The sequence below is a fragment of the Chaetomium fimeti genome (genome assembly GCF_033439085.1).
Source record: "Chaetomium fimeti strain CBS 168.71 chromosome Unknown B0H64scaffold_4, whole genome shotgun sequence".
Lineage (NCBI taxonomy): Eukaryota > Fungi > Ascomycota > Sordariomycetes > Sordariales > Chaetomiaceae > Chaetomium > Chaetomium fimeti.
Window position 1 is genome coordinate 880,211 of NW_026944332.1, and position 15,512 is coordinate 895,722.

The 15,512-nt window shown below is 57.7% G+C and overlaps 4 protein-coding genes across 4 annotated transcripts; 1 reads left to right on the top strand and 3 right to left on the bottom strand.

Moving 5' to 3' along the window:
- Positions 1–579: 579 nt before the first annotated feature.
- Positions 580–3,360, bottom strand: B0H64DRAFT_144903 (glycoside hydrolase family 55 protein). Its single transcript, XM_062798332.1, has one exon. It carries the CDS (start codon positions 3,122–3,124, stop codon positions 761–763), a length of 2,364 nt encoding a protein of 787 aa, XP_062658875.1. The 5' UTR covers positions 3,125–3,360; the 3' UTR covers positions 580–760.
- A 2,694-nt stretch (positions 3,361–6,054) lies between these two features.
- B0H64DRAFT_321470 (WD40-repeat-containing domain protein) lies at positions 6,055–8,464 on the bottom strand (the record flags this gene model as incomplete). The annotated part of the gene is made up of 2 exons (XM_062800512.1): positions 6,055–7,126; positions 7,179–8,464. The coding sequence occupies 2 exons, from the start codon at positions 8,462–8,464 to the stop codon at positions 6,055–6,057; spliced, it is 2,358 nt and encodes a 785-aa protein (XP_062658876.1).
- Positions 8,465–10,507: 2,043 nt separating this feature from the next.
- Positions 10,508–11,233, top strand: B0H64DRAFT_417099 (uncharacterized protein; the record flags this gene model as incomplete). Its single annotated transcript, XM_062805218.1, has 3 exons — positions 10,508–10,718; positions 10,818–11,028; positions 11,110–11,233. The coding sequence occupies 3 exons, from the start codon at positions 10,508–10,510 to the stop codon at positions 11,231–11,233; spliced, it is 546 nt and encodes a 181-aa protein (XP_062658877.1).
- A 373-nt stretch (positions 11,234–11,606) lies between these two features.
- On the bottom strand, positions 11,607–15,509 carry B0H64DRAFT_395112 (helicase associated domain-containing protein). The gene is made up of 2 exons (XM_062803734.1): positions 15,273–15,509; positions 11,607–15,220 (listed from the first exon to the last, which is right to left on the bottom strand). The coding sequence occupies exon 2, from the start codon at positions 15,173–15,175 to the stop codon at positions 11,816–11,818; it is 3,360 nt and encodes a 1,119-aa protein (XP_062658878.1). The 5' UTR covers positions 15,176–15,220; positions 15,273–15,509; the 3' UTR covers positions 11,607–11,815.
- Between the last annotated feature and the right edge of the window lie 3 nt (positions 15,510–15,512).

A 15,512-nucleotide genomic window follows, 5' to 3' on the forward strand; every position in this document is an offset into this window, starting at 1 on the left:
TGGGAGTGTCTGGCCGTATATTGAAGTTGTGGTGTTCGTGGCTTTTGGTGTCGGGTTTGATGGGAGAGGGATTGGCGATCAGAATCGCGGGTTCGGACGGTGGTAGATCCTTTGAGCGGAGTGCTTTGAACAAGAATTGGCAGTGCTAGCGGCGGCGATACAATGAAACTGCCGCGCTGTCCGAAAGCGGCCGGAGGAGCGCAATGCTTCGTCTCGCATTGAGGATGGCGGAGGGAAAAAGGGCAAAGGAACAGCAACCGTGATGAGGTCTTGGCAAGCAAGCCTGGAGCTATGACGTTGCCGAATTGATTGTCTTGGCCTGCGAGTGGCGGCCTCGCGGCCTGGCGCGGCAGGCAATCACTGGACTGGGCTCCAGCCAGCCCCACCCTGTTCTTCATCACAAGGAACAAAAAGACGGGAGACGAGAGAAAGCATCGATGGTTCTCATTTCATGATGAGTCTTCATTTATTTACACTACTTAACGCACACTCCAATACCTTAAATATAAACCTCATATCCAGCCCACCAGAAACCATGACCGAACCAAAACTCGCGAACAAAATGCCTCTCGGCCAGTGTTTAGAAGGGTATAAAGCGAACTAATGTATAACCAAGACCACAAAGAACTGATCTCTGACTGACGCATACCTTCTCCCCGGGGTATCTCTACTCTCACTTCGGGGGGCCCAACCCGGGACCACCCCTCCCACCCCCCTGACCATAACCACCACCGCATCCCGAACCGCCCCCACCAACTCTCTAAGCCGGGGGGTGGAAGAAGGCGAGGGTAGCGCAGAAGTTATTCCTGTTGTCGCTATCCAACGCGGCGCTCTGGCCGTCAACCGTCAACATGTTGACGCTGGCCTTGGTACTGAGGCCGAAGAAGTGGACCTGGCTGCCGCCCTCGAGCGAGACGACGTTGGACTGGCACGACTGTGTCTCGAGGCAGTCCTGCGAGTAGTTGTCGAAGAAGGAGTACAGGCCGGCGCCGTAGATGAAGATGTCCTTGGAGTCGACCGCCCGCACGCCCCACGACCGCTTGCAGGTCCCCGTCGTGTCGTCCGCGCACGAGGCGGCGAAGTCCGGGTCCGCGTAGTCGGCGTTGACGGCGAAGGGCTCGGTGGCGTCTGGGTTGCCTTGGTAGTAAGGGGTCTCGGTCTGGATGTGGCCGAGGAAGACGTTAGAGGCCTTGTTGAACTGGTAGTTGTACAGGACCGAGTGCTCCGAGGCGGTGCCCCAGCCCCAGACGGGGCCCTCGCCCTCAATGAGGATGCCGCGCCCGTTGAAGACGTCGATCTGGCCGTCCTGCGCCTCGGGCTCGAGCGAGTGGTCGGCGACCCAGTACCACGTGTTCTCGAGGTAGACGCTGCCGCCCTCCTTGACGTGCAGCATCATGAAGGCGCCGAAGCAGTCCGGGTTGATGGGGTTGGTGACGTTGGGGTTCTTGGCGCACTGCTCGAGCTCGAGCTCCGTGCCGCGGTAGCCGCCGATGCGAGTGTGCACGTCCCAGAGACCGGCCGCGCCGGGGGTTTCGCCTCGGAGGTTCCACTCCATCATGATGGCGCCGGGCTGCGGGCCGGCGGTGCCGAAGATGAGGTCCGACATCTCGACCCTGCCGACGTCGCCGGGCTCGCCAACTTGGAAGACGGGCTGCGGGTTGTTTTGGTCCTTGAACGTGCTGTCACCGCCGGCCAGGATCATAGGTAGGACCTCGCCGACGATCCGGATGTTCTTGGGCACCTTGATGGTCTTGGTCACGAGGTAGGCGCCGTGGTCGAAGAAGACAATATGCTCGGGGAGGGTCGTGTCCATAACTTTCTGGATCGCTTCCGTGTCGTCCGTCACGCCGTCACCCGCAGCGCCAGCCCACTTGACGCTAACGAGCACGCCGGCGTGTACTTCCTCGTACTGTGGCTTGCTGCGCGTAACAATCTTGCCGGTAGCGGGGTCAAGGAGAGCATCCGGCTTCTTGATGGCATCCTGCGGGGCCTGCACCGCCTTGCCAGCGGTACCTCCGGCACCACCATAAGCCCGGCCCTGGGCAAAGAAGCTGACCTGTTGGTTCCCCTCGAGGATCGTGGTGCCCGTAGCATTATTCAAGACAGCCTGGGCCGAGCCCGTCATGTCGACGTTCTCGAGGATGAGCGTGCCGTTGGTCTGGGGAGAAGTGGGGTCGTAAGCCGTCTTGATACCGACCGGGGTGTTGGTGAACTGGCTGTCGAGGACGAGAACGGATCCGACCGTCTGGCCTTCGGGGCCGCCGTTGGACATGTCGATACCGACGCCGCAGTTGTTGATCTTGATGTCGTGGAACACCCAAGCCCAGTTCCAGTTCATGAAGATGGCAGTCTTGCAGTTGTTGAACGTCAGGTTGCGGGTGGTGAACTGCTGGTTGCCGAAGAAAGCACCATAGTTGCCGCCGTTGAAGGTCAAGTCGGACATGAAACCGCCCGACCCGTTGTCCATGAAGATACCCTGCTGCCGGTTGGCGTCCCCGCCATCCTCGCGCATGTTGAAGACGATGTTCTGCAGACTAGTCGCCTGCGCAACCTGCCAGTGAATGCCGGCGCCGACTTCGGCAGGCATGCCAGTCAAGTCGATGACAAAGTTGCGGACTTGGCGGAAGAAGTTGTTCTGGTTGGTCCACCAGTTCTTGCCGGTCGAGTCGTACGGGTTCGCGTCGATAACGGCCATGCCCTCAAAGTCGGCAGATGCCTTCAGCGTCGGGAGGGTGATGAAATCGCCCACCAGCTGCGTGTAGTAGAAGGGGATGATCGGCTTGCTGACAAGGTAGGTGCCGGGCGGGAAGTAAACGAGGGCGGGCTTCGTCGTCTGCGAGGTGCAGTTCTCGCCGCACCTGTTGCCATCGCTGATGGCCTGGTTGATGGCATCCGTGTCGTCGGTCGTGCCGTCGCCCTTGGCACCGTATTCGCTCACGTCGCGGTACACCTTGTAGGCGGGATCATCGTCGAAAGGAGCCCCGTCGATTCGTCCGACGCCTGCTACCCACCACTTCGACTCCGCCCTTGCTTGCACCGCCGGTGCCGGTGCCGGTGCTGCGAGAGCCGGGGACCCGAGGCCCAATGCCAACAGGCAGATTGTGGATATCGTTGAGAGCATCATGGTTTAGGTCCAGCTATCTCCAGATGTCGGTGTGTGAGGTGTAGTCTTGGATTTGATTTGTGTTAGCTCAGCTTTCCAGAAGCAAGTTGCAAAAAAGATTTTGGGTTTGGGGAGCGGAGAGTGCGGTGGTGAAGGGGACGATGACGATAAAGAGCATGTGTTGGTTTAAGTATGACCGATAGGGCCACGGATTGTAAGGTGCAGGCATTTTCTGCGTTTACTTGATCCAACAATAGCGATGACTGGTCATGCCCAGTGCTATTGTTGCTGAGGGCCATTTTGGACAATGGGTGTGTACTCAGAACAATAAAGAATAGCGGGACCTGCCGCCATCAAGACCAGATGGGATGAAGGGGTGGGTTCGTGTTTGCGGCCGCCTCACTCGAGGTCATTGTGCCGTCTGGGCATATGCCCTCCTCAAAAGAGGCAAGTGGACGAGAATGGGGAAGGAAACATCAGATGACACTTACAACTAACTACTCTGTACCAGCCAGAAACGCGCCCTGGCCAGCAAAGGCAGCGAAGGAATGACAACGAAGGAGAGAAGAGAGAGCTGGTAGAGGAAAGAACGGAGGCCGGTTGACGTGAAGACAGACACCACAAGCTGCAGGAGTAACGATGGGCGTGGTCGGACGATCTTATATTGCATCTGCCGCCGGGGTGTTGGCCGGGCTCCGACCCACGTACCCCTTGTTTCTTCATGCAGGGCCGGGCACCCAAGCGGCCAGCGGTAGCCGCCTCGGAGATCGGCATTGTATCCCTCGCTCGGCGGCTGGTTCTCAAGATGGTGGTGCCGGAGTGACATGGCAGGCATGCCCATGGAAAATGCTGCCGTGCGCTTGTTCCTGACGCTAGGTGGCTCGCCTCTCACATGCCAGCGGGTACGGCGTGCGATGTCTCCATGCACAGCTTGGCAGACCATGCGAGGAATCTGGTATCCCTAGCTCTGACCCGCTGGCAGGTCACCATCTGCCCTTGTGGGCGCAGAACCGCGAAGAGCAAGAGAAAGATGGAGTTCTGCCGCCCCTGTCATTGGCTGCGGGGGCCGGAAAGGTCAAACAAGCTCTCTGGAAAATGGAGTGCTCGACCGACCAACTGGGCCGGTGGAGTGTGGGACCATCGCATCGGACGACAGAAAGGAAAGGTCGGGCGGACCTGGCCACCAGATCAAGGGGGCATCCAGGGGTGTGTGTTCATGCAACCGCCGGACAAAGCAACGGTGTAGCGCCGCTGGAAGCCCGAGGGGCGCAATTGTGAAGTGCCCGTTGCTCTGTGGCCTGGACTAAAAATCACGGGGAGGAGTTGGCGTTTGCATCGTCATCCAAATATCTCACGAGCTGGGCATTCGGATGTTTCGAATGATCGCCCAGAGATCATCTTCGCAGGCATGACATGCTTGATGCGCAAGGGAGTGGCCGTGGTGGCTCAAGTCGGTGGATTGCAAGTTTCCTGGGTGAAGGAACGTTGGTTGGGGATCGCCCAAACAAAATCTTGGCAACAAGAAGCACGCGGGCGCTTGGGCCAATTCATGTCGCGCAGGGGGAAGGACTCGCTGCAGAAAGAGGCGTTTCGAAACATGAGGTGGAGTCCCCCACACCAACTCCTTTTTTCTCCTGGCCAGTCATTTCAGCTCCATCTCTGCCCCTTCCATCTCAAAAACCCCACCACCGGGGGCTTCTGCGAGCGTTTGAGATGTCACCGCGATTTCTCCCACACCAATCGATGGAACCCCGCGTCACATTTCCCAGCCGCGGTGCACTTTGCTGCTCGCTGGCGCGTCGCCCGACGACGCCAGGACCGCCTCAACTGTCACATCTCGCTTGGCGAATGCTTCGTTGGGCGGGCTGTCACCAACAAGCCTCCCGACCCTCCTTGGTATTTCCCCTGCCGGCATTTGGAAGAGACTGCCAAGGGGGCTGCCAAATCCAGTCGTCATTGCCCGACGTCGTGTAACATGCCACGGGCCCATTGACTGGCGCTTCTCGACGGAGACCATCCCAAGATCACACCGTTACCACGCTGCCCTGTGGGGAGCGACACCTTGACGCGGCGAGCGACGAGATGCTGCCAGGCACCACGCCTCACATATATTACCAGGGACTTTGACCCGGCACCCAAGATCCGAGGAACCTCGCTCTCCCCCTCTTCGCCCGCCGAACTCCCGGCACCTGAACTCATAAAGTCCCAGCCCCTTTCCCCAGGTCCGATCTTCGATAACATTGTTGGTCTGCCGCATAAAGTCGATACCGTTGCAGTCGGTGCCTGCGAAAATCATCGGCCCGATGATGATCTGAATATCACAGAATATCGATGAATGCGACTCCGTACGGAGATTGAGCGATGCATCACAGGAAAGTGCCTACAACTACATTGCGTCAGCGTTGATCGCACCAGAGCATCTGTGACCTCGCATCCCCCATCTCACACATCACTCACACATCACAACTCAACCTAAAATGGTGCAATAACACAATTCGTAAATTCAGCAAGTCCCTGGCAGCAGTGATCTCGTCTACAACGTGTCCATGCTCTCTAGATGCCCCCCCAAATATGCAGGATGCAAACGCAATGCCCGTTCGTGATGCAATGCAAACCCTTCAAAATCCAACAAACAAACAGTACGCCCAACACGCCCCAACCCAAATGTGATGGGGGGCAAACCCTGGAAACCCATTGATCCTCCAAGTTACTTGCCATGTTTCTTTCCTCCGTAGATGCCCACACTTCCAAACGCCGTCTGCCATCTGCCCATCCATCAGGAAAAAGTCTATACAGGTCCGAACCCCACGGACCGCCATGACATACTGACCGCCCGCCAGCGAGCGTCAGTCATGTCTTCCCCCTCTTGATTACAATTACCACGACATGCCCATACATACCACCCCCCGGCCGTCTATCCTCTCGTCGGTTTATAGTATATAGTCAGTCAGTCAGATATACCCGGCACCCCCCACCACCCCCACCTCCTCCTCCTCCTCAACGACCACCAGCCCCGGCGTCGGCGCGCTCTCCAGCATCTCGATGCCGTCCACGCCAGCGCCAAAATCGAGGATCAAGATCTTGGGATCCTGGCCGGAGCTGACAATGCGGCGGTAGTCGCTCTTGGCGCTCAGGACCCAGCTGGAGTGCCACTTGGGGAAGTCGAGCAGGGCCTGGCCGGACTCCATGTCCCAGACCTTGATGTCGGAGTCGTAGCTGGCGCTGACGAGGCGGCCGCTGACGCTGTCGACGTGCAGGCTGCGGACGAGGTTGTCGTGGGCGTCCATGGAGCGGACGCACTCGCCCGTGTTGGCGTCCCAGAGCCGTATCACCTTGTCGTTGCCCGCGCTGGCGATGTAGCGCCCGTCCTCCGAGAACTGCGTGCACGCGAGGCCCTTGCTGTGCCCGAGGAACTCGCGGATGTTCTTGCCCGTCTCGATGTTCCACAGCTTGACCTTGAAGTCGCCGCTGCACGACACGATCGTGTTGCCGCGCATCTGCACCGCGTTGACGGGGCCCGAGTGCCCGCGCAGCTGCCGCAGCAGTGTCCCCGTCTCCCGATCCCACACGCAAATTGACACGTCCTTGGAGCACGTCACGATGTGCTTGTCGTCGAAAACCAAGTCAAGGACCGCCGCCGAGTGGTGCCGCAGCCGCCGTACGGGCCGGTACCCGTCCTCGAGCGAGTACACGATGCACGTGGAGTCGGAGGAGCCGGTGACCAGGATGCGGTCGTCGTACTGCAGGCAGAGGATAGAGGCTTGGTGGTGCATCGGCGGCGCGTAGAGGGCCGGCACGGAGGCGCAGGCGCGGATCGGAGCGCGCGGGAGCCCGTCGGCAGTCGGGGACGCGTCAATGTCTGGCATGGTGGCGTGGTGGAGCGGTTCGTTGTCCTCATCGTAGAGGAGTCCGCAGGCGCCGTCGTTGACCACCTCGGGCGGCCCGATGACCAGCTTGCAAGCAAAAGTGTGCATGTCCCAAACTCGGATGGTGCGGTCGCGGGAACCGGTGATGATCTTGGATCTGGAGTCGGTTAGTAAGAGGAGGGGGGTGAGGCGAAAAGAGGAGAACGTACTCGTCGAACTGCAGGCAGTAGATACTATCTGTGTGCCCGTTGAGATACACCGGCCGAGCCTTGCCCTCCTTCCAGCGCTTGTCCAGCTCGGTCTTCACTCTGTAAATTTCCTTCCAGTCGTTGGTTGGCTGCACGTTCGGCACGCCCAAGCCGGCGCCCGGCCTGACGGGTCCGCTGGTGGCATAGGCGGTGGTCTTCTCGCGCAGGAACGACTCGCGCCAGATATGTTGGTTCCTGATCACCTCGGACCAACTGGAGCACACCCGACTGGCTGTGTTAAGTGTCGGCGCATCGAGCAGCGCAAGAACCTGAATTGTGAGCTCGGCCGGCAGCTGCGAGATGAAGTCGACTTTAATGATGGCTGTATCGTCGCGGCTGAGACTGGTTCCAACATCGACGTCCGAATCGACCTCGTCGCCGGGGACATAGGCGTCCATTTCACAGCTCGTGAGGGCAATGCCAATCCCGCTCTCATGATCATCCAGCGAATCTTTTGCGAGCCATCCCGGACGTGGGAATGGCGTATCCATGACATCATAGCCGTGAAGTCCGTTGCAGGCAATCGCCGCCGCCTGTCTCGCCGCCGCCCCGGTATTACGCGGGATGATGGGTGGCTGCTCGCCGGAGCCGGGGACGGGGAATGTTGGGGATTCAATCGGGCCAAGATCGTGCTCAAATAGTCTCTCGCTGTACCCCGGGTAGATCGCCTGCGACTGTCGGTGGAAACTGCCGCGCTGCCTAAGGCGGTGCCAGGCCGCGTGCGAAGTGGTCGGGCGGGGCGCATGATGGGACGAACCGGCGAACTGGGGCCTCGCAGGCCGGCCATCGGGGTCGAAATTCGTGGTAGCTGGGACCGAGGTCCGTCTGTGAATGAATCCCTTGACCCCTGTCTTGAGCGAGACCGAGGCCCGACGCAGCATCCGCTTGAAGTTGCCCTCCCTCGGGGCCGTAGGAGCGAGGGGAATGTCCTCCTGCCCGCCGAAGCCGTGGCTCTTGCTCTTTTCCAAGGACAAGTCATGATACCCGGATTCCATGCCGGGATCGACCAGCGCCGACTTAGGACGCTGTCGCCAAGGGAGGGAAACGCTCATGCTCCGTAGTCGGGAATGTGGTGGGTGCAAGTTGTGTGATTCGTCTTGGGGCGGCTGTCGGATTGGGAGCGAGACACCAGTGTCGGAAAACATGGCTTCCTGTGCCGAAACCCACTCTTGCATTTGGACGATTCTGCGGGTGCTCGACTCAGAGGGAGTAGACGGAGCTGCAGAGGTCGAGCCAAAGGGGGCCATGGTCGGATTTGTACAAGTAGATGTGTTGTTGCAGAGGGTTGGCAAGATGTCGCCCCCGCTCGCTCGCTCGCTCGCGCCGACTTTTCAATGTTGAGACAGAGAACCTCCTGCCCCTTTTTCGTCGTTTGTGACACGGCACTCCCTGCTAACGTCGAAGAGGCACTGGCCGGAACGGGGGAGCCAAGATCGAGAGGCAAGACCTTCAGGAACCGCACTGCATCGAATTGATCCACGCAGGGAAGGCGGTGGAGACCGGGGACGGCGAGCGAAGAGTCGGGACTGGCGCAGCTGACGGGACGACGAGAAGTTGTTGCGGAGCCGAGGGGCGAATGAGAAGTGAAAAATACACGCACGAAGGCGGAGTGGAATGGCGGTCCGGGCTGTGTAGCAGCGAGTCAGAAGCCAAAATGCAGAAAAAAAGAATGTATTTGCCCGCCGGATTGGAGGGGTTCCTGGCGGTTCTCTCAATCCACACGTGCGCACCGAAAGAGCGAGTTCTCAAGATATCGATAACAACTTGAAGCTGAAAGTCGTGAAAGAACGGAGGCGCGGAAACAACAACCTGAGTTTGGAACGATCCAGGAGGCTCGTGCGGCGGCGCCCAAAGTTTGTTGCTGTTTTTGGCGCGGCACAGCGGTCAGGTTGCGGTTGCTGTGTGCCGCAAAAAATGCGGTGTTCAGGAGTGGAAGGCGGCGACTTGGCGCAGGATCCACACGGGCTCCACCTACCGAATTCAAATTCGGGGTCTGGGGTCGCAAGGCTCGGGCTCGGGAAGCCAACAGGGAACCTACACGATGGACAAAGTCAACGTCGCTTTTGTTGTTCTTTATCTCACCTGGCTTTGTCTTCCCAAAAAATTTTTGTATTCTTTCAAAGGCAATTATTTATTCTGGTGGCTCAAAACGGACTTCCCCTTTTTATTTGTTGTTTCATTATCTCAGCTATTCCAGTTTGAGTCAAGATGGGACGGCGATGCCGACGCCCCTGCGTTCTTTCCCCGTGGCGCATCCAATTCTTTGGCCAGTGCGGTGTCCAGACTGGCAAAGCGTTTTGCCGATCTTTCCCCAGAGAATAAGTGGGCCGGCTGATTTGGGCCAAAGTCGGCCCTTGCCCAACTTCGGGTTCTCAGCCGCAGCCCCTGAGAATGAAAACCAGCCGACTGCAGGGGTTGCGGCGCTTGCCGTCGGTTACCAAGACCTCACTTCAACAGTTCACCAAAGAATGCCGACTTTTAACTAGTTAACTCAACAACGCTCAAGAATCACGCGGAGTTTCTGACAAGTGCACTTCTATATACTTCACCATTCCCACAACAACAGAAATATAAATACTGATCCCTTCACTCAGCCACATCTGGCTGTTCACATTGAACTACATAAGTATGCAGGTGCACTCTGCAAGTCATCCTTACGCTAAGAGCCTCGCTGAAATGCGGGGCGCTTAGAGAGTAAGATAGGATTCAACCCCTGTAAACGACCACAAACTTCCATTCAGCCCTCAACGACGAGCTGACGAGCAGTTCTTTCCGCATGTCCACAGTAGGTTACGGACTTGTTACTTCGTAGAGCTCACCAATCCAAGTCCTCCGTCGGGAACGATTTAATTTCATCACTACATGCGCGGTGGGATTTGATGTACCTAACATGTAGCAGTCGAGAAGTTCCAGATGCAGGCCACTTACACCTACAAATGATCCTCCTTGTCAAATAAGCCGCCCACCGCTCTACTAGCGTTCGTTGTTCTGCTAGGCAGAAACCAGGCCGGCCTGTAGCAACTCTTGTAAAGTAGGCGCAGGCCCAATTCTTTTCGTAGGATCAGAGTCCTCGTAGCGGTCCGACGTGTAGCGCGCTTGTTGGCCAGGAGGAAGATGCAAAGACTCCACTCGAAAAGGTCTTGGAATCCCCGACATCCCCGACGAGATCGACGTTGACGACGTCTTCGAAGTATAAAAGGAAGGCATCTTCCCGGCAAAGAGTTGTCAGAAGTAACTACCTACCTACTTACCCACACACAGCTCCAGCCAACCCCCCCAAACGAGGAACCATGGTCCGCGCTACTCTCACCACCGTCGCCTTGTTGGCCGTGTGCCGGGCTGTCGGCGCTGCCCCCGCCGCCGCCGAGCCCGCGGTAGTCACCTCCGACTTCTCCTTCGCCAAGTGGGTCGACGAGCTCATTGCCAACCCCGACACCGCCATGACCCCGGACCAAGCCGTGGAAGCCTTCAACGCCGCCCGCAACAATACCGGTTCTACCGGTATGTGGCACTCCACGTCCATCCATAACTACCCCCAAGACCTGGACGCGAACAAGAAAACAAACAAAACAGACCGCTAACAGCCTCGCGCCCTCACAGAGCACAGCAAGCGCGGCGACCTCACGAAGCGGGTCTCATGTAACGAGAAGCCCGGCACCGAAGCCCCCGTCTCGGACGCCGTGGCATGCATCAACTACCTGGCGAGCCTCGGGCAGCAGAAGTGCGAGTGCCAGTACTACAAGCAGTTCTGCAAGCTCGGCGGGGCGCAGCTCACCGGCCAGTCCGGGACGAAGACCGTTACCGTGGCCTGGTAAGTACCTATTCTCGTACTTAGTTGCGACTCCCATCCCTTAGGGTCGTTCTGGATTGCTGATTCGGTGGTTTTACGTAGCAACGATATTGCCCGCGCTGGTGGCCTCATCATGGACTCCTGCACTCGGTCGGACAACACCGTGCAAGGATCGGAGTGGGCATGGGGCAGCAGTGAACTGCTGGTTCGGATCCATAATGCCTAACTTCCTGTAGCCCGTGAGTCGGCTTAATGGGGGATATGGAGGTGGGCATGGAGCGAACAAACGGACTCGGCCGGGTTTGAGCAAGTCAAACCATTAATCAAATAATATCCTGCTGCTGTCAAATGCATCTCCATCCCGATTTGAAGTGTGGAATACGCTGCGCCCACCGTTAGGTAGTTACGCTTGGGCAACAACATGCCGATTGGGCGCAACCCTTGGCAATAGTTGGGGCAGGCTGCAATGGAGCCGTGGATCTCGAAGAGGTCTTTTGCCAACCAACAGTCCGACGACACGACAACCCCCATGTACACACATGGACTGCTTCTTAACTTGTCATACCAAAACACGTAGCTGAAGCTCCCACATCCTAAAACGAGGAGGAAATCTAGAGTTCGATTTTCACGGGCAAGCATATCTGATTACGAGACCGTTTGACGGAGAAATTAATAGCAAAACAAGAGTCGGAATTGCGACACCGAAGTACAAAGCCCATGCCTCAAACCAACCTAGGGCGCGGAACACAAGCAAGCAAATGCCAACCCGCACCATGTATCGCTCTACAACAGAGAGTGTATGGAAAACTCAACCCCACGTGCCGCCGCCGCCGCCCCTGCGGCCCTTGCGTTGGGCCGACAGCCGCCACCCGTCCTTGTCAGCGAACTTGTTGTGCAGAGGCTCTATGCGCTCCTGCATACGTCGCTTCGACATCTTGGCATCGGTCCCCGCCAACTTGAAGAAGGTCGGGGCGGCGTCAACGAGCCACTGCGGCTCAATAGCCGTGGTCCAGTGCATATACTCGCGTGTCGTCAGGACAAGCTCGTGGTAGATGACCCACTCGGCCTGCTTTCCAAACAGCGCTGAGGAAGGATGCATGTAGACCTGAGTACCCTGGACGAGGGTCTTATAGGCGCCCGCTCCGGCCTCCGTTTCCCGTCGTGCTGCGCTGCGAAAGTAACCGGCACACAAGGCTCGGCGCACCCGTTCCGTCTCACGGCCACACGAGACAATGGGCTGGCGGTAACGCTCCATGATCTTGACAAGCTGATCCCGAACGTCTTTGGCTTGTCTCATAGACCGTGCTATGATGAAGTTCTCAAAGCACCAAGAGCTGGAGTAGCCATTTTGTTTCCACGCGTTATACACGTTGAAAAGTGTCAGGTGGTCGCCGCATTGGTCGTGGAACTTGGCCTTCTTCTGATCTGCCTGTGCCTGCTTCTCCTTCGGTCGATAGAAAACGTTGGGTAAGTTGAGCATAGCCACGATCGAGAGAATCTCGTCTGAGCATCCCAGGTCACTTGCCACAATCAAGACCTTAGCGAGAGACGAGTCCAGAGGGAAGTCCGCGATACGGCGTCCAAGTCGTGTCAAGATACCCTCGTCGTCAAGGGCACCCAACGCGTAAAGCTCTTCAAGTGCGGCCAGCATAGTATTGACCGGGGGCGGATCCATGAAGTCAAAGCGCAGCAGATCGTTGATGCCCATCGCTTTGAGCATGAGGATGGTTGTTGACACGTTCTGGCGTTGGATGGCCGGTATGGGTGAGGGTAGCATCTCGGACTGGTACGCTGTTTCCGTGTAGAGCCTAAAGCACTTACCTGGCCCGGTGCGGCCGGCACGTCCGGCTCGCTGGTTGGCTTGTGCTTGTGAGATGGGCGTGACGATGAGCGAGTCCATGCCCAACTTCGCGTCATAGGCGTCTTGTTTGACAAAACCTGGATCCACGACGTAGTAGATATTGTCGATCGTGATGGATGTTTCGGCAATGTTGGTGGCGAGGATGACCTTTCGAGCACCCGGTGGAGGCGGCTCAAAGATGCGGCGCTGCATTTCAGGGGGAAGTGCGGAATACATGGGAAGGATGACTAGCTCCGGCACGTCTGGCCCGATGGCCTTGAGCCGTTCAGATAGAACCTCGCAGGATGTATCGATTTCCTCCTGTCCTGTTAGAAACAGGAGAATATCACCAGCGGGCTCGGTCAGGTGAATTTCCATGACAGTGGCCAGAGCTGCATCAAGATAATCGGATTCAGGCTCCCGCGAATACATGATTTCGACGGGAAATGTGCGGCCAGGGATGTTGAAGATCGGAGCGTTGTTGAAGTAGCTTGAGAACTTGTCGGCGTCAAGGGTCGCAGACGTAGATATCACCTTGAGATCCGGCCGCTTCTGTAGCGTTCGCTTCAACAATGCGAAAAGAACGTCGGTTGCGATGGTCCGTTCATGTGCCTCGTCGAGAATAATAACCGAGTACTTGGTGAGGCTCGGGTCGAGTAGGATTTCTCTTTGAAGCGTGCCGTCCGTCATAAACTTGATCTTGGTTGCTGGGCCGGTGCAGTCCTCGAACCGAATCGAATAGCCAACTTCTTCGCCGAGGGTGCAACCGACCTCTTCGGCAACACGTTTGGCCACGGACATGGCAGCCACGCGGCGGGGCTGTGTGCATCCGATGATACCGCCATTGGCAAAACCCGCCTCGGCTAGATACTGTGTTAACTGTGTGGTCTTGCCCGACCCAGTCTCGCCGACCACAATGAGGATTTGGTGTTCCTGTATTGCGTCAAGCAACTGAGCGCGGAATGAGAAAATTGGAAGGGATTCCCGCTGTTGTTTGATGGTCATATCTGTCCACTTTCCGGATCCTTGATCCTTGGATCGGACCGCAAGGTTCTGGTTCGAGAGGTTACCGGGGTTTGTCGCCATGAGATGGACGCTGCTAGCCTCGCCGGGGAGCTTGGACTGCTCGGGGTCTGCCATGGGATCATCCCACTGAGTTGAAAGACCAACCTTGTCCCCCTTGCCGCCAACCGTTCCGGTAGCCGCCTCGGAAACCGCTTCGGCCGCCCGCTGTTGCCGCAGCTCCGCCCTCTCTTTGGCTAAGGCGGTCCCAGTCAGAGCAGCCCGATTCATCGACCCGTCGGGAGCCTTCACAACACGAATGGGCGAAAGTTCGAGAGACTGCTTGGTTTGGCCAACAAGGAATGGCGGCTCCTCATCTCTGACTTCGATGTCCAGGTCTAGTTCCAACTCCGTCCCGCCGTCAACCCTGGATGCTGCGTTGTGATCTTCAAGGCCGGGGAAGTCTGAGGCTTTCGCGACTCCGGCTGCAATGAGTTGTTGTATTTCCCATCGCTCGGGAGAGGTCATCCTTTTCTGCTGTTGTGTCGAGGAACTGGGCGTTCGGAGGTCGGCATTAGTATGTCTGTCCCCCCCTCTGCCCAGGGGCTCCGCATTGGCGCTGGATCCAAAGTTGACGGTGGGAGCGAGGTCTCGGCCAGTGTCTTGGTCAACGTCCTTCATCGACAAGCCAATTCGTGTCCCCTCCATACTAATGATCTTGACCTTGACTGGTTGACCGCCTTCGACGAAATCTGATGGGTGGCTGACCCCGTCCGCCAGCCGTGAAACATGAACGAGCCCGGACAAGTTCCCACTCACGCCGTGGAGGTTCACAAATGCGCCAAAGTCCTTGACGCCCGTCACATGGCCATCATAGATGTGGTTCATGATGGGGGCTTCGTCCTGTTTGTGGTGGTGGTCGTCCCCAGCCCGACCTCGTCGGCCGCGCTGCTGCCTATGTTCCATCGGCCCGTCGTGTCCCGAGGCATCGCTTCTGAAGCGCCGTTCATGCTGCGTGGTCGGGCTGTTGCTTCGACTGCGACCGCGCCCTCGTTTCCGTCCTCCGCGCGTTTTATCATCCGGGATTGGCTCCAAGGCTTCTAGTTCGGCCAAGGCGTTATCGATAGAGTCGTGGGCTAAGGCCTGACCGGGCGGGGATGGACGGGTTTGGGCTTGGGCTTCAAGTTCCTCGACGCCGCGCTGGTTGTCGGGTCCGTGGCGCGGGCCGGTCGTCTTTCCCTTCATTGACGGATGCATCATTCGAACGAGGCGATCGATGCTCTCGAGCAAGCTCCTAGGGAGGGAATCACCGGCCATACTGCCCATTTTTCGTTCAAATGCTTCGAATGTATCAGAAGCAAGGCGTTGGGCAATAATGAAGTCAGCGAGATTCTTGTCGACGATCCCAAGATGATTTTGTACCTCGGACACCACCTTGCTCACCAAACCCACCAGCTCGAGATCAGAAAGGTCATCCATATTGAATGGCAATTGCAGAGAAACTAGTGTGGTGAGGTCGAGTAGTCGGTCAGCCGGTCAGTCGATTCTTTTACCAGAGAGAGAATTGCATTGGTGGCGAGGACAAATGGCGAGGACAAATGGTGAGGGCAAACGATGAGGACGGATGAGGACGGATGAGGACGAATGTTCTTTCGATGCCGTG